The 24,654-nt window shown below is 40.6% G+C and overlaps 1 protein-coding gene across 1 annotated transcript in view; it reads right to left on the minus strand.

The window, feature by feature from the left end:
* Positions 1-2,917: 2,917 nt before the first annotated feature.
* Positions 2,918-24,654, minus strand: part of PREP (prolyl endopeptidase) — a 142,966-nt gene continuing 121,229 nt past the window's right edge. Inside the window, exons 11-15 of the mRNA XM_049898204.1 lie at positions 16,013-16,149; positions 14,582-14,676; positions 11,601-11,732; positions 9,473-9,629; positions 2,918-5,696 (exon numbers count right to left, since the gene is read on the minus strand). Of these exons, the coding sequence (XP_049754161.1) occupies positions 5,402-5,696; positions 9,473-9,629; positions 11,601-11,732; positions 14,582-14,676; positions 16,013-16,149 (816 nt within the window). The 3' untranslated portion in view covers positions 2,918-5,401. The remainder of the gene's footprint in view (positions 5,697-9,472; positions 9,630-11,600; positions 11,733-14,581; positions 14,677-16,012; positions 16,150-24,654) is intronic.

Below are 24,654 nucleotides of genomic sequence, written 5' to 3' on the forward strand. Positions count from 1 at the left end.
CTGGCAGTGGAGACTGCTGAGATGGGGGGTGGGGGGGTTCTTGCTTCAAGTCACCAGAAGGGTGAGGGGTGGGAAACATGCTTCTCTGGTTACCAGGTACTCTGTCTCCTGCTGGGAACTCCATGAAGTTGACTTCCTGTACTCCCTGCCTGGGGTCATTTCTGGTTGTGTTCCAAAATAGCAATGCTGTGCCCTGTTAGTTGGCAGGGGACCTCCACTCAGTATCTCTCCTCGTTCTCTGTATTCTGTCAGTTTCTTCTTCCATCCAGTGTCTGATCGAGTTCTTTATCCCTTCATTTGATGCTTAGGGTTCCAGGATTGACATTTGTATCTGTTTTACTTAGTTTTTCAGTTTTTTGCTGCAGAGAAACAGCATGGTGCTTGTGTCTAGGGTACCATGTCAGCTCTGCCCTCCATAGGGTTTCTAATGGCTCATTTTTTGGAAGTAGATCACAAAGCCTTTCTTCTAAGGTGCCTCTGGGTGGACTTGAGCCTCCGACCTTTCTGTTAACCATTTGAACCACCCAGGGAGTCCATGAAGTAATTACATGTGATGAAATCGGTTGTACTCCAGTAAAGCAGATTACCTTCCGTTGTGTAGGCAGGCTTCAATCAATCAGTTGAAGACCTTTAGAAGAAAAAAGGGAGTGTTTCTAGGGAGTGTTCTGTCTCCAAACTATAAACAGACATTTTGCAAGAACACTCTTAGTCTTTACTCTTCTTGTCTCCTGACCTATGGATTTTGGAATGCAAGCTTGCAGGAGTTACAGCCTGTCCCTGGCCTTGATTTTGGACTTGCTGGCTGCCCATAGTTGGTATCTAACTCCTTGAAGTGAATCTCTCTCTTTAAATATATGTATCTCACTGGTTCTGGTTTCCTAGAGAACACTAAGGCACTTTGTTTTTAGGTTAACTTCAGTTTGAGTCCCTCTTCATAATGGCTGCAAGCTCTTTCAATACTTACTAAAGGCTTCAATGCTTTGGGACCAGAAGATAATAAACTATTTATATTTTTAGACCTAAATTGCCAACTAAATATAAATCATTTACTAAATCATTCACTAATCATTTATTAATGTTCAAGTATTTCGTGTAGAATTCCTAGGGTTACTTGGCATAAGTGGCCACCAAGATAAGTAATACACATGATTATTTTCTCTTGCCCAGCAGAGCAACAAGGGCTTTCTCAGTCATTTACCCAAGATACGTGAGCCTCATTGCACTTGTCTCTCCCTGCCTCCAAGATGCTGCAGGACTACGTCTGCAGAAACTCCTGAACTTTTATTTCTGTTGCTCCCTGTCACCTGCCTTTCCTACTTGACATTGCAGTTCCTCAGGTGTCTACTCCTGGATGGTGCTCATCCAGAGAGGTTAATTTGCTCCCGTTTCTTTTTATTTCATTGCCAGTGTTTATTTTAACAACTTTTAGGAGCCCTGGTGGTGCAGTGGTTAAGAGCTACGGCTGCTAACCAAAAGGCCAGCAGTTTGAATCCACCAGCCGCTCCTTGGAAACCGTATGGGGCAGTTCTACTCTCTCCTATGGGGGTCGTTATGGGTTGGAATCCTCTCAACAGTAATGGATTTTTGGGTTTTAACGAGGTATACTTTACATACCACAACATTCACCCATTTCAAGTGTACAATTCTTTTTTTTTTGTAAATTACTAAGTTGTATAATCATCACCATAATCCAGTTTTAGAATATTTTCATCACCCCAGGAAGACCCCTCATGCCCAATTATAGCTAATCCTCCTTCCTAATCCCAACCCCAGGCAACCACTAATCTACTTCCTATTTTATAGGTTTCTCTTTTTTGTATATCTCAAATAAATGGAATCATACAGCATATGGCTGGTGTCGTTCACTTGCATATGGCTGGTGTCGTTCACTTGGAAAAGACTCCTTGAGATATGAGAGGGAGCCCAATCTCAAGTCTTTCTTCCAGTGTTTAAGGCTTAAAAATCTACCTTTAGTTTGTGGGATTAATTATCCTGCTAAAATCTAGATATGAAAATTAGCTTGGGAAAGGGAACTCACAATTGGAAGCCAGTTATATGCTAGGCATATTACCTTGTTCACTCCTCCTCCTCATCAGCTAATACATGGTAGAGTTGGGATATAAACCCAGGCCTGACCGGCGTTTGCCTGAAACTCAGACCCTGCACATTCAACTTCTACTTTCTGCTGTTACGTAGAAGACCTCAGTGGGAAAGCACGGTTGGATTCAGTGCAAGCTTGAACATGCTCTGGGCTGAGTGGGTACTCAGCTGTCTGTACATCAAATGACCCAGCTGGTCTAGGAAAGAGGCTGCCTTTGGCGTAATTGTGCAAATGCGTTTTATTTCCCTGCCATAGAGATCAACAGTTACACAGCAGTTAGCTAGTGCTGGCATCTCTCCGGGTAGATGATGACGATACCAGTCTCTGAATGCACTGGTAGCTAGTGGCACACTTTTTCTCCAGAGAGGTTATAGTGAATCACATGTTCACTGACAGTGTGTTAAGTACAGTGCTTATTTTAAACAAACAGGAGTAGAAAGCATGATTCTAGAAGATGAAAACCAAACCTTTCAATTGTGCTTGGCTTGCAGTGATATGCTTGGGAGAAAAAGGTGTGTTTAATTTTGGGCCACAACTTGAGAGGCCAAGAGAGACAGTTTATACAAATAAGGACCTACTTGGAAAAGTACAAGTTATTGGAACAATGCAGTAATCCATTTTATATAAGATACTTTATAAAAACAGATGGTAATTATTATTCATCAAATCTGATGCAAGAAAATGAGGAAATTTTTCTTTCTTTAAATTAGACCAGCATTTCCCAAACTGATGCCAAAAGGAACACTGTTTAGTGAGATGTTAAAACATATGCCTTGAAAAAAAAATTTTATGGACAAAAGTTTGAAGAATGTGTTTATTGATTATGCAAAGGCATTCAACTGCGTGGATCATAACAAATTATGGATAACATTGCGAAGAATGGGAACTCCAGAACACTTAATTGTGCTCACGTGGAACCTGTACACAGACCAAGAGGCAGTTGTTCGAACAGAACAAGGGGATACTGCATGGTTTAAAATCAGGAAAGGTGTATGTCAGGGTTGTATCCTTTCACTATATTTATTCAATTTGTATGCTGGACTACTCTGTCCTATAGGGTCGCTATGAGTCTGAATCGACTCGACGGCACTGGGTTTGGTTTTTTTTTTTTTTATGCTGGACTATATGACAAAAACAGCATCAGGATTGGAGGAAGACTCATTAACAACTTGTGATATGCAGATGACACAATGAGGACTTGAAGCATTTACTTATGAAGATCAAGTACTACAGTCTTCAGTATGGATTACACCTTAACATAAAACAAAAATCCTCACAACTGGACCAACAAGCAACATCGTGATAAATGGAAAAAATATTGAAGTTGTCAAGGATTTCATTTCACGTCCATGGAAGCAGGCCATGGAAGCAGCAGTCAAGAAATCAAATGACATATTTCGTTGGGCAAATCTGCTACAAAAGACTTCCTTACAGTGTTAAAAAGCAAAGATGTCACCTTGGGGACTATGATGTGCCTGACCCAAGCCACGGTATTTTCAATTGCCTCATATGCATGCAAAAGGTGGACTATGAATAAGGAAGACCAAAGAAGAACTGATCCCTTTAAATTATGGTGTTCATGAAGAATATTGAGTGTACCATTGACTGCCAGAAGAAGGAACAAATCTGTCCTGGAAGAAGTACAACCAGAATGCTCCTTGGAAGCAAGGATGGCGAGACTTCGTTTCATGGACTTTGGACGTGTTATCAGGAGGGACCAGTCCCTGGAGAAGGACATCATGCTTGGTAAGGTAGAGGATCAGGGAAAAAAAGGAAGACCCTCAAGGAGATGGTCTGACACAGTGGCTGCAACAACAGGCTCAAACATAGCAATGATTTTGAGGATGGCGCATGACTAAGTAGTGTTTTTGTTCTGTTGTACATAGGGTTCCTATGAGTCAGAACCGACTCAGTGACACCTAACTACAACAACAACATACCCTCCTTTAAAGATTCATGAAGGAGTCTTGGTGGTGCAACAGGTTAAGTGCTCAACTGCTAAAGGTTGGCGATTCGAACACAACTAGCAGCTCCCTAAGAGAAAGACCTAGCAATCTACTTCCATAAAGATTACAGCCTAGAAAACCCTCTGAAGCAGGTCTACTCTGTCCCATGGGATTGCTATGAGTTGAAATCAACTCGAAAGGCACCCAACAACAATGATTCATGAGTGTAGTGGCATTTCAAAGGCTCTGAGAAGTTCTGTGGCTTAAAATGCGGGGGGAGGGGAGGGGGGTGAAGCTTTTTTTCCTTAACCCTTTGCTTAATCCACTGATTTCCAAACTCACTAATGCACACAGCTTTTCTTTTTTTTAAGTATGCCTATTTATATTTCCAGAAAGTGGTCTATGAGAGAAAAACAGCTTGAAAAATGCTGAAAAATTTTTTAATGTAAGATAAGCTTGGATAAACTTATCTGTTCGCATAGTTTACTCACGTGGTCTCCTTAGTTTCATATTCAAGGAACTGTGATTTCCAGGAATACTTTGTAACGAAACCAACAAACGGAAAGACAAGGCAGGTGAATAACTTGACTTTCCCAGTCTAGTTTCACTGCATTTTACAAGAAGGTGTACAAATGGAAGGGCCCTGATCAGATACATCATCAGCTGACTGAGGTGTTAACACAGAGGACAGGGAGTCACCTCTAGCAGCTTTATCACCCATAAACAAAAGAGCTGGAATGGGTGAGCTCAACTTCTTTCCAGTGCTAACATTCTAAGACTTTATTGCTTGGGAAATATTGCAAAGTGACAGAATGCTTTATTTCTGCAGAAAAGCAACATGGTTCAGGATGAGACTACTCCTGCAGCTGCCCCTCAATGCAAAGGAACCAGAAAGGAAGCCTCTCATTCTTAAATAACATTTATTATTGTTGCAAAGAAGTCTTCTTTATGAAGACAGTTCTCACATTTATTGAAAGATATATTGGTTATGATTATAGAAGCAAATTCCACTGAGGTGTTATATATGAATATCCCGACTATGACTCTTAATTCAGCGATCTAGTATTCACAATGTGTTGGCTGCCACTTAGCTATTTATCCAAACATGCGTTTTAAAAAATTTTTTTTTAAAACATGTGCCTGGATAGGGTGGAAAAAGAAACTCCAAGGGCTTGCTAAAAAGGAGAAGCCTAAAAAAGATAAAATTCCCACAGAAGTTCTGTTCAACTGTAGCCTGTGAGTGCAGGAATAGCGTTTATGTGGGTGTGCATCATACCCAGTGGTTTCTCGGTTTCAACGATGTGAAAGCCCTTGAGGTTTTCTGTGGCTGTCAAGAGGAAGCAGAGAATTCCATTTACTGAATCCAGTCAATGTTCAGGCACCGTGCTATAAATGCAAACATATCTGAGACTTCTTCTATGACTTTGGCAGTAGGCTTCCCTGCCCCGTGGCCTGCCTTGGTGTCCACGTGGATAAGCAGGGGGTTGATTTGATTACGGCTGCGGCCCACGATGTACTGTAGAGTGGCAATGAACTTTAGGGAGTGAAGCGGGACCACACGGTCATCATGGTCAGCCGTAAGGAGAAGTATGGATGGGTACTGGACATCGTCTGTCTCTGGTAACTTGATGTTGTGCAATGGAGAATATCTGAAAGGCAAAGATGCTTTTGTGAGGCTGGCTATCAAAAGTAGAGCTGTTCACTAGCACAGTCGCGGAGGACTTGTGTGACAGTGACCTATGCAGTTTATCGGCCTAACTTCACTAGGAAAGAAGACTGCAGCTAACAACTACATAAGCAACTACTGTAGACTATGTCATCTAGACTATGGCTGGCAAGGGGTACTGAAAACTAGGGAGGGAGCTGTGTGATTTATTCAGCTTCAACTTTGGAAACCATGTAAGAAGGAAGCTCACAAGGCTATTGAAATAAACTATATGCATACTTGCTGTCTTGAGATGAATATTTTAATCTTCTCTAGACTTAACTTCTTCACCTGCTACCCAGTGGGCTAGTGATTTGTCTTTTAAAAATACTGATTGTATGTATATATATTAAGTGCAAGCCTTTCTTTTGTTGAAGAATTTCAAATCTACAAGCTAAGGCAATTTTTTGCTTTTTAACATCTATAATAAAGCCTTTTTTCCAGGTTCAGCTTTGCTATCTGAGGAAGATCACGTGTCCTCTCTGGGCCTCAGCTCCTTGTTTGTAACCCAGGGAACCTGGGCTGGGCTGCTGAGCCTCCTGCTGGCTCTCACAGCCCAGCAGTGAAGACAAGCACCTTTGATCAAAGGAGAAAAAGTTAACTGAGGAGGCACCTTCTGAAGTACCAGGTAAGTTTCCAGGGTAAGTTAGCAAGAAGGGTTTGAAAGATAAAAGTAGGGCTGAAGTAAACAATGACTAATAATAGTTAAGCAAGTGAGAGAAATAGCTGGATATTTTTTCTTTACATTTAACCCAAGGGTGTCATGTTTTTCGAAAATATTCAATGGACATGATCAACTACTTTAGTAGAGTTTTATTTTGAAGGTCAAATGGAGGACAGTGGTAAAAATTCTGCTTTACTTTAACCAATCAAAGCTAAAACATTTTGAGGTTTGGTGTTTCAACATTTAAAATGGGGGAGGGGGGTTTGCAATGGATCTGTCTTCTGATATTGTTTCAACATGTTTTCTGATCAACCTAGTCCTCAAAATAAGGTGCATTCTGTGGTGAATCCAGCCTGGAGAGCTCTGACTACTACTAATACTCCCCACCCCCCACCTTTAGAGATTCTTGTGCCACATTAATACATTAAAAATTCTGAGAGGTTCCGCAGAAAAGAAATCTGTTAGGCTATATTTAACCCAGCCACTTCCAAACTTGGAAGTCCAGCTCTTTTTTGGGGGGGGCACCTTTTAATGTTCTGGATGGTATTTTATAACCCTACTCTGGGGGTGCTGCGATTGAGCGGCTCCTTGCAAGGCCCTTTCCAGATCTAACGTGAGGGCTGAGCTCCCTGCTCACTTCGGAGCCACCTATTTTTACCACGTGTAACAGGTAAGAGGAAATTACAGTGCTGTGAGCACTAGAATTTGGAGACTAAAATCTGAAACAGGAATATCATAGATATCTTGAGAGAAAAAATAATTAGAAGTCTTTCTCCCTCCCCCCTTTCTTTCCTTGCTTTCAAATTAATCTTAGAAGTATTAGGTTCTATCTAGTATTGTATTGCCTGTGATACCCAATGAAGGAATCCTGGTGGTCCAGGGGTTAAGCGTTCAGCTGCTAACCAAAAAGTCGGCATTTTGAATTCATTAGCCACTCCTTGGAAACCCTATGGGGCAGTTCTACTCTGTTCTATAGGGTCACTGTGAGTTGGAATTGACTTGATGGCAACAGGCTGGATACCCAATAACCAATATTTTTCAAATGGACTTTAATAAGTCTTTTCCTCTAAGTGCATATTTTCTCTAAGTTCTTCAAATATTCAGCTTTTACCAATATGTGTCAGGGAGGCTACTGTGTATTTAAAATAATAAACATTTCCCCCTAGAGAAGAGAATTTAGTAGTTTAGAAGTATCCAGTTTAAAAAATGTAATCACTTTAATTGAGCTTCTATGTGGAGAACTAGCCATAAATAGCAAATAAAATGGGGGAAAAATATTTGATTTGAGAAATTAAAGTTTTTTAAATCAAAATCCATAGTTTACTGAGAAGACTGAAATAAGGAAAACAGGCTTCTTGTGCTAGTCCAAGGGTCACTTCTAAATGCTGCTGATAAAACAAAACAAAACAAAAAAAACAAAAACAAAAAAAAACCTCCTTACATGTGGGAATTAAAGAGGGTGAAAAATCAAAAAGAATTTAGCTTGAAGTACCGAGAATCTCGATGTCTGCCATTTTCTCATTGTTATTGCTGAAGTGTTGAAGCATATGAATGAGGTAGGTTGTATGATATTTTAATAATGCAAGCTGTAGTTTCAAAAATATATGGTTATACTAAGAAAGTAAAATAAGTTTTATTGTACTTATTCATGTACCTTTTTTTACTTGCTTATTTCTTGATTTAGAAAAGGAAGTCCCAAATATATATTTTCCCCATTAGGACCCCTGGATCTCTTGAAGATGTAGTAAGACAAGGCTATAACTTTAAGAATAGAACCATGGTTTTTTTATTCTTTAACAAATGAGGTAGCATTTACCCTTTCGTAGTCCACAGTGATAAAAGGGGATTGGCAAGAACTACAAAAGTTAGATACTGTTCCAGGTGGTGTTTTCAAATAATGGCCTGGCTTTTTTTGAAGAAGAAGTTGTACTGAAGGTGACTGGGAGTGCTTTCCTGTAGTTTCAATTCATGGCAATGTATTTGGCATCAATTTTTGCCTGCTACCATAAGTTACCACAAATTTTGCAGCTTAAAACAGCACGGATTTACCATCTAATAGTTCGGTAAGTCAGAAGTCTGGGTTGGCTTAGCTAGGCTCTCTGCTCTGGATCTCACAGGGCAGAAATCAAGGTGTTGGTTTGTTGGTTTTTTTCTGGAGACTCTGGAAAGAATTTGCTTCTAGACTCACTTAGGTTTTTGGCAGAATTCAGTTCCATGTGGTCATAGGACTGAAAGGACTGAAGTTCTGTTTCTTTGATGGCTGTCAGCTGGGGATTGTTCTCAACTTCTAGAGGCCCCCTTTCTCCATCCTCAAAGCAGGGCTTGGAACCAGATCATTCCAGTTTAACCCCCTGCTGATAATCGGCATTTCCACCCCAGATATGCTGAGTCAGAATCTATAACAAGAAACCCCCGTGAGAATTTGCATTTCCATCCCAGATATACTGCATCTGCATTTTAACCAGATCCTGTTAAAATGCAGATTCTGATTCAGTATATCTGTCGCTATGAGTTGGAATCGACTCGACGGCACTGGGTTGGGGGGTTACAAATGAAAATTTTCAGCAGGGGGTTGAACCGGAATAATCCAGTTCAAAGCCTTGCTTCAAAGCCAGCAAGGGAGGGTCAAGTCCTCTGCCTTTAAGGGCTCATGGGATTAGACTGGGCCCATTTGGATGATCCTGGATAATCTCCTTATTTTAAGGTCAGGCCATTAGCAATCTTAATTTCATCTACAAAGCCCCCCTCACAACAGTACTTAGATTAGTGTTGGTTGGAATAAGTAGGTGAAAGGGAATCTTGGGAAGACATCTTTAGAATTCCCTTATCACATCTTTGCAGTTTATTTTTTAGTTTTTTGTTTTTCTTAAAGGCAAGATTAAAATGAAGGACAGAGGTATCCGCATCTCTTCTCCTACTCTTGCAGTAAATTATATGCAAATATGAGACACTGAATGGGATAAAGGATCAAACACTTATCCTGTTGTGACTGCGTTCAGTGTTATGATTATCAATGATTAATAACACATATATGCTCATATGAATTAAGACCTTACTTGATAAGCCATTCAAACTGTTGTTTGCTGTCCGAGCATCCATAATCAGTGGTCCAGGCATGGCCGATGGTATACTTATGGAACTTCAGCATGTCCATTACTCCCACTTGGGCAATAACACAACCAAAGAGGTCAGGACGCTGATTTGCACATGCAGCTAAAAACCAAGACAGAAAAGGGAGGCAAGGTAGTCCATCATTAAACATCTAAATAGAACTAAACAAATCTAAACATTTTCAGAATCTTGGTTGCCTTTTTCCTTATAGCACAGAAAGAAACCATCTGCCCAATGGTTGACAAGCTTTTTTCCAACCTCCAGTATCTCTGAGGGTTGATATAATCTCATCAATAATAGCGCCTTACAATCTCATCAATAATAGCAACTTACTCTCTAAACTGAATCTCGATGGGGGAGTGCTATCTGATAGGCAATGAAGTCTTTCTGAATGTGTCCCTCACTCCCATCCCCACGTGCATTCACAGGTGATGAGGGAGGTTAATGGACTTGTTCAAGATCTCAGAACCAGTTCAAGGCAGAATTTAGTCTAAAACTCAGTTCAGAGTGCTTAATGATATTGGCATATTATCCTGTCCTGTTTTTAAAATTCTCTTCTTCACATACTTAGATCTTTTTTGTATCATTCAACAAATATTTATTGAGTTATCTGCCATGTGCCAGGCATGAGACCTGGGGATATATTAGTGAAGACGACTGAATTTACTGGAAGAAATGAAGATGTGAACAAGCAATTACAATAGAGTGTGGCAATCACTATTGCTGGGAAAATTCAGGTACTATACAAAAGGAATATAGGTGTACCCAACCCAATGCAAGACTGTCTGGGAGGCTTTGGGAGTAAGTAATATCAAAGCTGGCAGGTCTAGGAGTTCGTCAAGGGATCTGAACTTTTCCTGTCTCTAGCCAAAAACAGTTCCCACACCCAATTCTGATTTCAGTGGTTATTACTGAATCCTCTGCCCTACCTTTGGAGATCTCAGAACTCAATAAAAATTTGTTGAATGAATGGGTCAATTATTTGATATTTACAAATTTTACTTTTAAAATTTAAGTAAATTTTTACTCTTGACAAATTTGAGTAAATTAGGTTGAACCTTTGTATTTTACCTCTATTGGAAATGTTTTTTCAAGACTATTTTCAACAGAGGTAGCTAACAAATGTTAAGTTGAGCCTGTATGTGTTATTCTACATATGTATAATAGACCCTAATGACATTGGATGTAGGACCAGCAAGCAAAGTTCAAGGTCACCACAAGTGCTCATCATAATATTGTGCTATTGCAAGAAAAAACGTAAAATTTTATTAGCTATCAAAAATTAGGAAAAGCTACTAAGGGGCTGTGACACATAGCGGTGAAAAGAGCAGTATCTAAAAATCACAGTGTTAGACTCAAACCACAGCACTGCCATTTTCCAGTTGTGTGACACTGGGCAAGCTACTCAGCCTCTTTGTACCCCAGTTTCCACCTCTATAAATGGGGATAACAACAGTACCCACCACACAAGACTACATGCACGTCAGACAAGAGAGTGCATGTCAAGGGCTTAGCACTGGGCCTGGCACACAATGTGCTCAGCAAGTGTGAACTATTTCATTGCTATTAAATTGCGAATGGTCCATCTTTGTGTACGCATCACTTCCCTTCATGGCCTATCCCTCTGTATCAACAGCATTTAACATCATATGGCGTAGGTACTCAACAACTGTTAAGTGATGATCACATCTTATAAGTTCTAAGTAACACAATCAGGAGGGTGATCTGGTTCAGTCCTGTGCTGGCCGAACCTTGGCAACCTGTGGCTCCAGTGTGTGGGGAGAGGGGGTCCTGCCCACTGGGAGAAGAATAATAGTCAAGCCCACAGCATGGAGGGGAGAAGAGGTCAGAGCAGGAGATAGGATCAAGAAGTGGGACAGCTTTTCAGGCTATGATGAGTCAAGTTAGTATGATATGGGTTCAACTGTTTCTTTAAATATAATTTATCAGATGTCTCAACATAAATGAGTTTTACTTTCTTTGCACCATGAACCAAAGTAAATCGTGAGCTACCTACAGACATCGTCATGTAGAGTTAACCAATAAATACAATAAATGAAATCTAGTTCTTACCTACTAACAGGCCTCCGTTTGAACCTCCATTAATAGTCAGCCTCTTGGGAGATGTGTAACCTTCCTTTATAAGGTATTCGGCTGCAGACTGAAAATCATCAAAGCAGTTTTGTTTGTTGGCCAAGATACCACCTACAATGTGCCGAAGTGAAAGACAGTTAATTAAAAAATAAATCAAAACATAACCATTGACCCTAAAGGGAGTTAGGTGATGATAGGGTATAGTTTCAACTACTTATTAACCTAAACAACTTAAAAACAATGGGCTAATAATATATTTTAAAATGCCTCCATTTAAGTTTTGTTACATTTTGTGGAAATACATCGTTACCACTGCAATTTCTATATTTTGGAGAAGTGGAACTTAAAAAAGAAACAAAAGCTCCAGCAATGCACAGTCCTCTGGCACACGAGGTGAGAACTGGCAGTGGGCACGAAGCAGGCTTCCCCCTTATGAAGATGAGGGCACTTTCAGTCACTTTGTGCTCCCTTCATTTTGCAGAAGTTTGAAAGGGACAAGTGATGAAGACAGTTCTCCAACTTGGCCCTTGCTCACTACTTTAAAGTATAAGCAAGAATTAGGGTGAGGCCAGGGCTGCAGCAAAGAATGACAGGTTCTCAATTCTTGAATGAAAGATCTCAAGCATCTCTCCAGAGAACTGGGCTTTACCATCTGTAAGTCAACCCAATGTATCGAACCATAGAAATAACTTAAAGAGAGAAACATTTACACAGTCTTAGAATACCTTAATCCCTCTCTGGGTAGAAGCCAAAGTCAAAAGCAAGCCCTCAAAGGCACAGATGTCAGAAATAACCGCCTATGGAATGAACATAAAGCAGACCGATCTAATTAGATATCTGATATTAACCACTTCTGCAGAAATTCAATTAAAGATGAAAGCAGGGCTACTGAAGAAATGTTTTCATATCAAAACAAATGTTATTAAGATTTTAATAAGAAATCATCAGTGAATTAGAACAGCTAGGATTACTTAGTTGCCAGGAATAATATCATTTTGGGGATATGACTATTTTTTAAAGAGCATTAAATTTTAAATTCAAGTAACGGAATGTCATTTAGATTTATCAGTTTTCAACACACTGGGCTATAACTAGAAAAGGTCCACTTCCAGCCCATTATTTCATCCTTGTGGTGCCCTGAACATTTCTGATTCAGTCTAAATACAGACACCAATTTTCAGTCTGAGTCCACTTTCAACCCCTTTTCCCCCGAAGACTTTTAGAAAATACGTTGGTTCTAATTAATACAGAGATTAGAAAGAGAGTCAACCAAGACCACAGCCACCCTCCCTCGTCAGAACACGGTGGGCACCTGATGATCAGAGAGGTTTTTATGGAGAAGAATCCAGGTTCTTTCACGAAAGGGCCATAGGTTCAGGAATCTGTGCACACAGGCATGTATTTGAGTACATGCACCACAGACATTCTAAATTAGAAAGCATGGGGCGTTACGGGGTCCAGACTTAGTACATGAATTTGGAATGCAAATCAAACACATGTAGAGACTTTATTCTTATTTATTCTCCTTTTATCGGTCATCTTTTAATATCATAGTTTCACAACAAGAGTTTAGAGTAAGCTGTAATATTAGGCAAACTTTACAATGAATTCTGTGAAGTTTCAACTACAATGACTGATAAAGTCTTTGGGCATGACACCTGGCAGCAGTCGATCCAACAATGGCAGACAGGCCAGAGGCCCTACTGAGCACACTTGTTAATTAGGATTTATTCATTTTTGCTAAGATGCTCAAGTAGTTTGTTGTCTTATATCAGCCCTTGGGATACACACTGGGTCATGCCTGGGCCTTTCTTACATCTGGACACCTAACGGGTTTACAAAAATAGTTCTACATCCCTACCCTCATCTTGGCTGATTCATTTGTTCAGAAAACCAGGGTGCTTGGGCTCAGGTTTGGGAGAGTAGAGAAGAACAAGTGGATGCACAGACTTGAAGGGTGGTCTCTGAAGTTCCTAACTGCAAGGGAAGATTCTTCTCACTGGTGGTAGCTGACCAGCCGTAAGCACTGGTGTCTACCTTTATCCCAGTGGGATTTTTCATAAATGATGGCTGACGAAGAGAGAAAGGAGAAGCATGGCAGTCCCACATCCTACACTCCAGGGACACACACCAAGGCAAGTGAAGATCATGCTCTTCAGATCATGGTTCACCTGTGGAAAATCACCAGATACCCAAATACCTGGGGGAGGGAGTGTATGCCATACATAAAGAAATGGAAGAGTGCAAGGGCTTTAGCAATAAAGATGATCATTTAAAATAAAACTGTGATCATCTGGGGTATGAAGTTGAGTACTGAAGTAGAATCCTCAATCAACAAGAATTCCTGCTTCAGGAGGCCAGAGAAGGGAGATGGAATAATTAAAATCAGGAAAGAAAAATGACTTAGTTCCTCTGTCTAAAACTATACACAATAGTCACAGCAGCATTGCTAGGAGGATGCTATTTCTCAGCAATGTTGGGAAGATCAGAGAAAACAAGCAAAGGAATGTTCACATTGGGAACAGGAAAGCTCTATTTTAGATTGCTTTATCTCTGAAGAGAAAAATGACCTGTTTTGCAGTCCGCTGAGATAACCAAATAATGCTGCACTATAAAAGCAATGCTAACAGGAGACAAAACAACACTTCTGACAGTGATAGACGAAAAGGCACCCCATGCATTGCTCAAAAACAAAATTTTGACTATGGTCTATGGGAAATACTTCTGAAAAATATGTATTTCATTACAATAAACAGACTACAAAGGAAAATAAAATATGGAAAGACTTAGTTGTTTTTAAAGGGGGAGTGATGCCAGCAATGTGTTTGCAAATATCCTTATTTTTTTGTCTACCCACAATGCTTTTCACTTCAACCCCCCTGCTCATTTAAACAGGAAGGCTCAGCATAACCATGGTCTGACTATACCAGATTTATGTTTCTGAAAAGAAAATACCTCACCTTTATGCCACGTCTCTCCATATTCGCCACCTCCTCTGATATTGGCCACTGCAAGGATGCCGCCCATATGCCTCACAAAAATAAGCCTGGACACACTGAGAAACAGTTAAAACAGCCTTTCATTTCTCGCCTAGTAAGGACTATGTACTCTCTCTCCATCTCAAAAAAAAAAAAAAAAAAAAAGATCCCCAAAACACTTCACAAGTAATATCATATAAATAGGAACCCCTTTCCCCATATACATATGGCCTTGCTGGTAGGAAACACCTTGTCTTTATTAAGAATACTCAAAGCAAATTCCACTTGATATTAAAATCAAGGATATTGGATACTAAAATTAAGTTTAAAAATGACGAATATTTATATGTTGTTGTTGTGTGCCCTTGAGTTGATCCCTACTCATAGTGACCCTATATGACAGAGTAGAACTGCTCCATAAGGTTTTCCAGGCTGTAATCTTTACAGGAGTAGGTCTCCAGGTCTTTCTCCCTTTCGGTTAGCAGTTGAGTACTTAACCATTGCATCCATAGGCCTTCTTTTAGATACTTATAGAAACAATAGCAAATGTATAAATGTAGATTTTTCTTCTAGAACATACGTTATCTGGGAAATAGTCACAGAACAGTTTAAAACAGGCAAAGTAACAGAGTGTGTTATGAACATCTGACTTACGTACAACCTGTAGTTACGAACCAACCCCTGTAAAGCCTATTATATTAAAATTTGAGGTACGTACAATGGTTCGTAATAGCAAATGGGCACTACTTTGCAATGTGCATCAAAACACTTATTATGTTAAAGATGTTTTAGTGTATCTGGAAGTGTTTCTTTAATGTTTTTTAGGCATAGAAAAGACAGACATCTGACTGACTAACCGACGTTAGATATGAACAGTACCTAACTGTTCCAACTTACATACAAATTTGACTTAAAGGCAGATTTAGGAATGGAACTCGTTTGTAATCCGGGGACTGCCTGTATATGGAATATATATTTATGGCAATTTATGGAATATTAAGGCAGCCTATTTTATGACTCTGCACTGGCAAAAACTATAATCAGTAATTGAAAACCATTTCCTTTGAAGAGGATACTGAGGGCAATGAGCTGGTAGCAAATGATAGACATTGAAGGTGGGGCTTCCTATCCTAAAGATCTCAAGTGATACCAACATTCCATAGCCAGGTAGCTAATGCCTCAGCTACCTCAACCAATTATTCCACTGATGACATTTTTTTACAAGATTAGCTTATAATGATCCTGCAATTTCTGACTCAAAACGCAGGGAGTTAACACATAATCTTGCCCCTCCACAAAAACAACGAGCAAGAAAAAAGGATATTAGAAAAATATGATTTAGTAGAGCAGTCTCTGGTTTCCACTCTGTAGAGAAGAGCAAATGCTGACGTTGAAAGAATACTCCATGCTTACCTGTAGTTGGGTGTAATAGAGATGTTAAAGCCGCCATAGCCATATAAGAAAGCAGGATGCGAGCCATCCAATTTTATGCCTTTTTTATGTACGATGAACATTGGAATCTTTGTACCATCCTTGCTAGGGTAGAAAATCTAGAACAAAAGAAAGTAGAATACACCATGGGATCTTAGTACCATTAAATAGTTATTTGATAACAAAGCATCATTAAGTTTTTTACAGAGTAAGTGTGGAGTAGTGAAAACAGCAGAGGTCTGAAAAGAGACACATAAATTTAAATTCTTATTCCATGTCTAGCTAGCTAGACGACCTTGGGCAAATCATTTATCCTTTCTTAGCCTTAGTTCTTCATCCTCATATGCGGACGTTATGGTCACCTCTCGGGGCCACCACAAGGATGAAATAACAGGCCCAAAGCACACAGCAGAGAGCAGGCATTCAATCTCTGCTCCTGACCATGCTTCTCAACGCTGGAAAAAGTCAGATTTGGCCATCTGCCAAGCAATTCAATCTAGGGAGATTTTTTTTCCCCTAGAAAACAAGTTTCGTATTCAGTTTCCTCTCTAAATCCCAAGATGCTCAATACATCTTCGTTTTTCCATGTTTGACTATAAAACAAATGTTAACAACAACAAAACATATATTAGCTTGGAAAGTAGATCAGAAACAAACTATTATTCCCAAGGCGTTAAATGAAGACATTTTCTCTAGTATTGGTAATTAGGCTCATCAAATCTTCTAGAACCTGGGCAACCACAACCACGTTCAGTCGATATTTCCATATTCGTTACTTTTTTGATGAAAGAATAGTAGAAAAAGGGTAAGGTAGAGGATGCTAAATGGTATTTAAGTGATAAGCCACAGGATAAAAGTGGTAAGTTACAATAAGCTGATAATGGCTTCTCTCAGACTGAAAACATTATAAATGGGTTTCTCTTTGGGCAAACATGGTATCTTCACTCCACTGACACCTGAGATGTGCCTAGCTCAGAAATGGCTTGCTGACCTCAGTTGTTATAGTCGATGGTAAAAGCCTTTACATTTAATGTGATCTGGAGCCATATTATATGCAAAGCTTTTTAAGGCAGCAGCTGTGTTGTAAAAAATTGCTGCAAAGTCCTTGGAAATAAGTAGTAGGGGGCGGAGAGGAAAGAGGAGGAAGCAATGCAGATTTAGAGAAGGGTATTAAAGGACCACGATAAATGTAAGAGTCTGGTAACTTTTTGGAACCTGCCAAGGAATTAATATTAAAAAAATTGTTTCTGACTTTGGAGAGAAATATTGAGACAGATAAATGTTGCCGTTTAGAAATGAGGGAGAATACACCGCAGAATTCAAAATTATCAGATGGGATGCAGTTTTATTTAAAGTTACTTAATGCCAGTTAGCAGCGACTAATAGAGTATAACTGTGTGGGTGAGTACAAGTAATGCAGAGTGAGAAGAAAAAGCAAGTGACTGGCTGGGGCTAATGAGCTAAAACACAGTGTCTTCAACCCAGATGGAAAGCATGTGGAGCACCATAACCACAGAGGCAGGAGCACCTCAGGAGTAAACTAGCAAACTGTCTCGCATGACTCTAACTGAACTGAATCATCCGCTCAAAAAATAGCATTCCCTCCAACCACTCCCCAACTTCCCAATTATTCTCAAATCCCTGCTGCAGCACCTAGTCCTCTTCAGGCCAGCTCAAGCCTCCCTGGGCTGACACCATTTCTGTGACACCCTGCTCGTCACCTAGACAGCTGGACTGATGCCCACCTAGTCCCCACTAAGCTGACACTCAGACCTTCTATCTGTTCCCAAAGTGTTCCATCTCTTGTTACTTCATGACAATCTGGGGTCTTCCTCAGATACTGTTTTTCTTGCTACCACCTGCATGAGGGTTACCTATGCCTGTACCGGTCTCATCTGGCTCCATGACAAAGGCATGGATACTTTTTAAAAATACCATCAAAATCACAAAGTCTCCTTTATGTCCGAGTAGCAAAAACACAGGCAAGCTTTAAGTTGGTCTGGTTCTGATGTTAAAATAACAGTATTTTGAACAATGTCCAAAAAGTAAAATGGTACTGTGAAGATGATATTACTGTGGGGACGAAAACACCTTACAAGAAGGCTATTTCAGCCTTGAAATACAGAACATACCACATATATGTGTGTGTATATATGTATCTTGTCAAATCTCTGCACATGTGTGCATGTGTGTATACACACGTGCACACCCACACGTGTGTGTGTGGCAGTATTCTATGCCATTTCCATTTACAGAATGGTAACTGATACCAAATTTAAACCTGACTACTCAATTAAAGGGCAAACTGAATCCTTAGTATTTTGATAACTAAGGCAAGAATCCATGTAGGCATTTTAAAAAATATTTCATTGAAAATAAAACCCAAACCAAACCCATTGCTGTTGAGCCAATTCCGACTCACAGCAACCCTGTAGGACAGAGTAACACTGCCCCACAGGGTTTCCAAAGCTGTTATCTTTATGGAAGCAGACTGTCACATCGTTCCTTGGTGGGGCAGCTGCTGAGTTCGAACCGCCGACCTTTCAGTTAGCAGCGGAGCATAAACCACTGCGTCGCCACGGCTCCTACTCAATAAAAACAGCCCAGGCATTTCCCATCATGCACCTTTTATTTCTTTGACTTAACTGAAACTGGTTTTCCTATTGCAACTACTTCCTTTGAAACTTTTCTTTCAGAAGCTTTGTGGGTGCTTCTTTTCCCAATGCCCTAGACCTGTTAGGTTAGAATGGGAAACAAATATACTCCTTGCTTCTATTTGCTTCCCAAACCTTGTCACAAAGCTCCACCTCAGAGTTTACACCACTGGTTCTTAAACTTCTTCAACTGGGCAGAGGCATCTTGTGACAAGTGTGTTAAAAAAAAAGTTTCCCAGGCTTCATCCTTAGAGATCCTGAGGGGAAGGCCCCAATCTGCAGATTCAGCAAGTCTCCTACACAGTCTGATGCAGGTGGACCTGTGTTCAAAACACTAGTTACACTATTTGATCACCCCTCTAGCCTCATCAGTTAATATCAACTAAAACCCAGGTATTTTCCCATAGTCGTTGATGGCTTCACTATGGAATTCTACACTTCTCCTCACCCAGTTCGCCTGCGATCGTTCTTAGTGGCTTTGATAAAACCCAGATTTACCTCATTTTAAAAAAAGGCTGTCTCGTATTTCATTGTATGAATGAACCAATTCCTGCCTGGTGAATATTTGGACTCTTCTTCATTTCTCTGTCATCAATAATGATGGCACAAATCCTTTGTAGATAATTCTTTATGTGCTTGTGCTATGATTTCTGTGGAATATGCTCTTAGACATGAGATTGTTAGATCAGAACGTACGTGCTTTTAAAGGTTCGATAGATTCTGACAAATAATTCTCCAAAACGGTGTATCAGCTTAAGCTCCTCAGTGACAATGTTTACCTAAAGGGTCTATTTCTCACCGTCAGTGGACATGAAAATGGATTTTAGTTTTTGCCAGTCTAATAGGCAAAAACTGCCATCTCACTGTTTCAAGTTTCAGTATTTCAATTAGAAAACACTTTTCATCTATTTTAGTCATTTTATATTTCTTAGAGAACAAAGTGTGTCCACCCTTATTGTGTTGCTTTTCTGTTCTGATTACTTTGCAGAAACTCTTCTTACGTTAAGGATATTCACCCTTTTTCTGTCGTATGTTTTCCTAATATCTTCTCCTAACCTAATGCTGGTCTTTCTTTGTGGTATCTTGTACTGTAAGTAGTTGTTAATGGAGCTTATTTTTGCAAATGGTCTGGGATCTATTTTTTCCCAAATGGCCAACTATTCCAACACCAATTATTGAAGAATCTGTTCTTTCCCCCACTGCTCAGAAATGGTGTCTTTTAATTGGTGTCTTCCCTGGGCTCATCCTTCTTGATCCCTATATGTTAATTACTTCTTTGGCTTCCTGGGTGAAATATTTTTCTGTTTTTTTCTTTCTTTCTTATTTCTCTGATTCCTTTTCAACCTTCCTAACTGATCCATTATTGCCTTTTCTTCTTCCTGCCAAATGCTACTGTTTTGCAATTTTTTATACCTGGTCTTCTTTTCTCTGTCTGCAAATTCCCCCTCTGCCATATCAAAGAGCTCAAATAAACTCTGTGCTAAGGGACCCCATGTCCATATTTACAAGCTCATATGCCAGACTAGTGTTTTCTGAAGTCGCTTGTAACGGGCTGGGCTAGAAAGCCCCTCAAGGCTGCCTGAACTCTGAGGGTCTGTGATCTCCAGTGGGCAGCCTATTTGCCTCTCCAAGTCAGCATGTCCCAGACATCACTATGTGCATGCTCCTCTTCAGGGCTTTCTTACTTTGGCTAGTAGCAGCACTCACTTCACCACCACCTAATCACTAATGCTCAGAATCCTATCTTGTGTGAAGGACCCCCGCATCCAGGCACTCACCAGGCCATTTCAGTTCTGCCAACCAGGGCTCTGTTCTCTCATTTGCACTGGCAAACCAGCTCAGAGTTCTCAACTCCACGAGCCTCCTAACCAGTCTCCCCAACTCCTCTCATCTACTAGAGTTGTAGTGTTATTCTTACTATAGCTGTAGTATTCAACTATTACAGTAACATACAGAAGTTATAATGTAATTTATATATGTATGTTAACACAAAAACCCTTAGTGCTCTAGTGCTCTACCAGTAGACAATTGCCAATGCTTAAATTCCTGTGGTATTTTTCTGTTATTCAACACATTATTACTATTACAACACTCAGGTTTAAGTTGAAAAGCAAATAGACTCCCCACCCCCCCAACAAATACTTGCAACCAAATGAAAGCTGACAATTTACACCCATTCTTTTTGAGTGTCCACTGCAGGAACAGCCCTGTAGTGGGATGGTCAAAGTTTTATGGGATCTTTAATGAACAGGTAAACAAAGTACTCACACGGGATCTAACATGCACCCACTTGGGTAAGAGCAAAACAGCTGCTTCCCATCCAGGTGATTGGGCGGAGCTGTGCAAATAAGATAATGGTGACCAAGGGGATTCGTTAGTTTTGCCTTAATAGAGAGCCAATTCTGGAGCAGAAAGAGCCCACCACCACCAAGGAAGGAGAGACCAGCAGGAGAGACCCACAGGAGATGGGCTTCCCGGCCCACGGAGTGAAAAAGCTGAGTGCCTTTGGGCAGAGACAGGGCCAGGGAGAAGCCTACACCTGACCCACGAATTTGGGACTTGCCAGCCTCCACAACTGCATGAGCTATTTCCTTCATACAGTTTGTGACTTCTGTGAGACGCTGCAGTGAGTTAGGGAACCCAAAGGCAAGAAGGGAGAGTACTGAGGGGAGAGGGAGTAGTTGATGTTAGAGATGATGGAGTGGTTGGTACAGCAGCTTGGGAAAGTCGGACAGTTGGGACATCTTTAACCTCATAGAAACCAGCTTTGTGCTGATCCTTATTAAAGAAATTATTCATTTAGTTTGTCATCCAGGATTAATGGCTCATCACATGTGGCTGATGGGCCCGTCTTCCCATCTTCCTGACCGCAGTGGAGCAAATTGGCTGCGGACAGATTCAGTTCAACAAGGAGCCCCTGACAGAGATGTTAACAATACAGCCCGCCTCTTGGCCCACTCTTTCACCTTAGCAGACTACCAAAACCAAAATCAAACCCACTGGCGTCGAGTCGATTCCAACTCATAGCGACAGTATAGGACAGAGTAGAACTGCCTGGTGGATTCAAACTGCTGACCTCTTGGTTAGCAGCCATAGCACTTAACCACTATGCCACCAGGGTTTCTTAACAGACTACAAACACCTCAAAAAAATCCATGCCAGACAAACTGTCTTGAAAGCACCCATGAGAGCTCATAAAAGGGACTGTTTTAGTGTAGATCAATATTAAATCTTCATCAGGGATACCACAAATAAAAAACAAACATAAACCTTGTTTATCACGACAGCGATTCAAAACCACAGCTCATTCCAAACACTGTCAAGCCAGCCAAAGGCTGACCAAAATTATGAACACTGAGTTAAGAATTATCTTCTTTCCTTCATCTTGTCCTCCCCCCAGATCCCTTTAAAATGTAAATTTTTCATTTTAAAGACTCAGAGTAGCATTAGCAATGCTAACCAGTTGTCCTAGAGTCGACTCTGACTCAAGGCAACCCCATGATGTTACTCCATATCTAAAACCAAAACCGTTAAGTACAACAAAGTGATAAGGACCATAGCATCTGTGAAGCCCGTATGGCTTCCAGATAGAAGACAGTGATGACTGTTTTCTGAGAGAAGCAAGACTATGCCACCTGGCTAAACAACACCAGTGTCAGATCTTTCTCAGAACTGGGGAATTAAAATGATAATCCCAAATTCTGGGGATTGAAAATATTTCAGATAGCCCCTGTCACCCTCTCATTTTACAAATGACAAACCCAAGATCCAGAAAGATAAGATACCTGCCGAGGTAACATAGCTAGTTTATGGCAAATTACCATCAAGATCTCTTAAGTCCCCAGCTCAGTGTTTTTTCTACTACATCGCAAAGTATTTCACTTCAGGCCAACTGAAAATATCTTCATTGGGTATACTTATGTAACATGTTGCAAGCATTAGAACTTCTGGCATAGATTTAATACATTCATTTTTTTTCTATGACAATGATCACCTCTCTCTAGGGAACCCAGGGGTCAAATATCATTTTGCCAGAGACCCAAACCCATTGTCGTTGAGTCGATTCTGACTCACAGTGACCCTATAGGACAGAGTAAAACTGCCCCATACGGTTTCCAAGGAGTGGCTGGTGGATTCAAACTGCCGACTTTTTGGTTGGCAGCCATAGCTCTATGCCACCAGGTTCTAATACAGCCAGAATGCTCCTTAGAAGCAAGGACAGCGAAACTTTGTCTTACGTACTTTGGACATGTTATCAGGAGGGACCAGTCCTTGGAGAAGGACATCATGCTTGGTGAAGTAGAGAGTCAGTAAAAGAGAGGAAGATCCTCAACGAGATGGACTGACACAGTGACTACAACAACGGGCTCAAGCATAACGATTGTGAGGATGGCACAGGACAGGGTAGTGTTTTGTTCTGATGTACATAGGGTTGCTATGAGTAGGAACTGACTCGATGGCAACTAACAACAATTTTGCCCATTTAAAGCTATATTCTAACGAAAAATGGTTTAACAGATAAGAGCTCATGGATCCTTGACCTGAATCCTACAGATTATAAAGCTACTGAAGAAAAGAGAGAGGCAAGAGGATTCATACTCATATAAAGTACACAGACCCCAATTTCAGAAATGACCCATCCCTATGTCAACTATGACTTCCCAGAGGCCATCAAAAAATATGCAGCTGTCATTGAGTTGGCCTTTGACTCATGGTGACCCCATGCAAAACAGAACAAAACACTGCCTGGCCTGTGCCATTCCCAAGATTAGTTGAGGATTAGACCGTTGTGATCCATAGGGTTCTCACTGGCTGATTTTTTGGAAGTAGATCACTAGGCTTTTCTTCCCAGTCTGTCTTAGTCTGGAGGCTCCGCTGAAGCCTGTTCAGGATCATAGCGACAAGCCTCCACTGGCAGATGGGTGGTGGCTGTGCGTGAAGTGCACTGGCTGGGAATCAAACACAGGTCTCCTACATGGAAGGCAAGAGCTCTACTACTGAACCACATTACTCCCTTCACCAAATATAAAGATTGAACTCTGGAAGCATGTTTGGACACAAGATGGCAGTCACTGAAGATATGTCCAGCTGTCTTAACCCGTGAATCTGGTTTCAAATAAACGAAATAAAAACATCTTCCTTTAAAGGAAAGAGTGAGTAAAAATAACAAATCAAGGTAACATTACTGTTCTTCAAACTAATGACATTGGTTGTGAAAAGATCAGCTCTCTCCACAGAAATTACTTTTCTTGAGATGAATACATTTCGTAATGAAATCAATTCTGTTAAGACACTCAAATACCAGCAACAATTTAAGCTCCCCAAAACAATCAATCTTCAACACATCTGCTCTAGTTCAGATTTGGTGCTATCTGAAGCTAATGCCAGAACTCTCATTATCACCAGTAATGGGACATGCTCGTGTAGGAAAGATGAAGGTAAGCTGCAAAGGGCAAGCCCTATGGAGAGAAGAATGTCTGGCGATAGCAACTCCTGCCTAATTTTAGAGCCTGACAGGTTTAAAGGAGAATGCTCATAGAAGGGAGCTGCACGTCCCTTTCTATCAGAGCTGACAGAAGCCACTTGTGTGGCCTGTGCTAAGTGTGGCCGATTCATCTGACAAGGAGCAGAACCACTCTGAAATTCCACAGTCAGCAGGAGGAGGGGATAAGACATTCCATTACCCAAAGAACTGAGCCAAAGGCACCCTTTGTGCCTCAATTACCTTGTAAAAGGAGTAGATGAAGAACATGCTACGACTTAGAGAGAGGTATGGCACTTTTCTGTGCTGTGCTTAAGTTAAAAATACTAGACCAGCATTAGAAGGTTGTAATCCTGTCTATTTTCCAGGCATTTAACTTTGGGGGAGTGGGGAGGAGTTTAAGAGTCACCTTTGGGCAGATAAGGAAATTTCTATTCCAGGCTCCCTTACTTTGCTTTTCAAAGGATGGCTGGACATTTTGTAACATT

This window comes from Elephas maximus, chromosome 1 (assembly GCF_024166365.1).
Source record: "Elephas maximus indicus isolate mEleMax1 chromosome 1, mEleMax1 primary haplotype, whole genome shotgun sequence".
NCBI lineage: Eukaryota > Metazoa > Chordata > Mammalia > Proboscidea > Elephantidae > Elephas > Elephas maximus.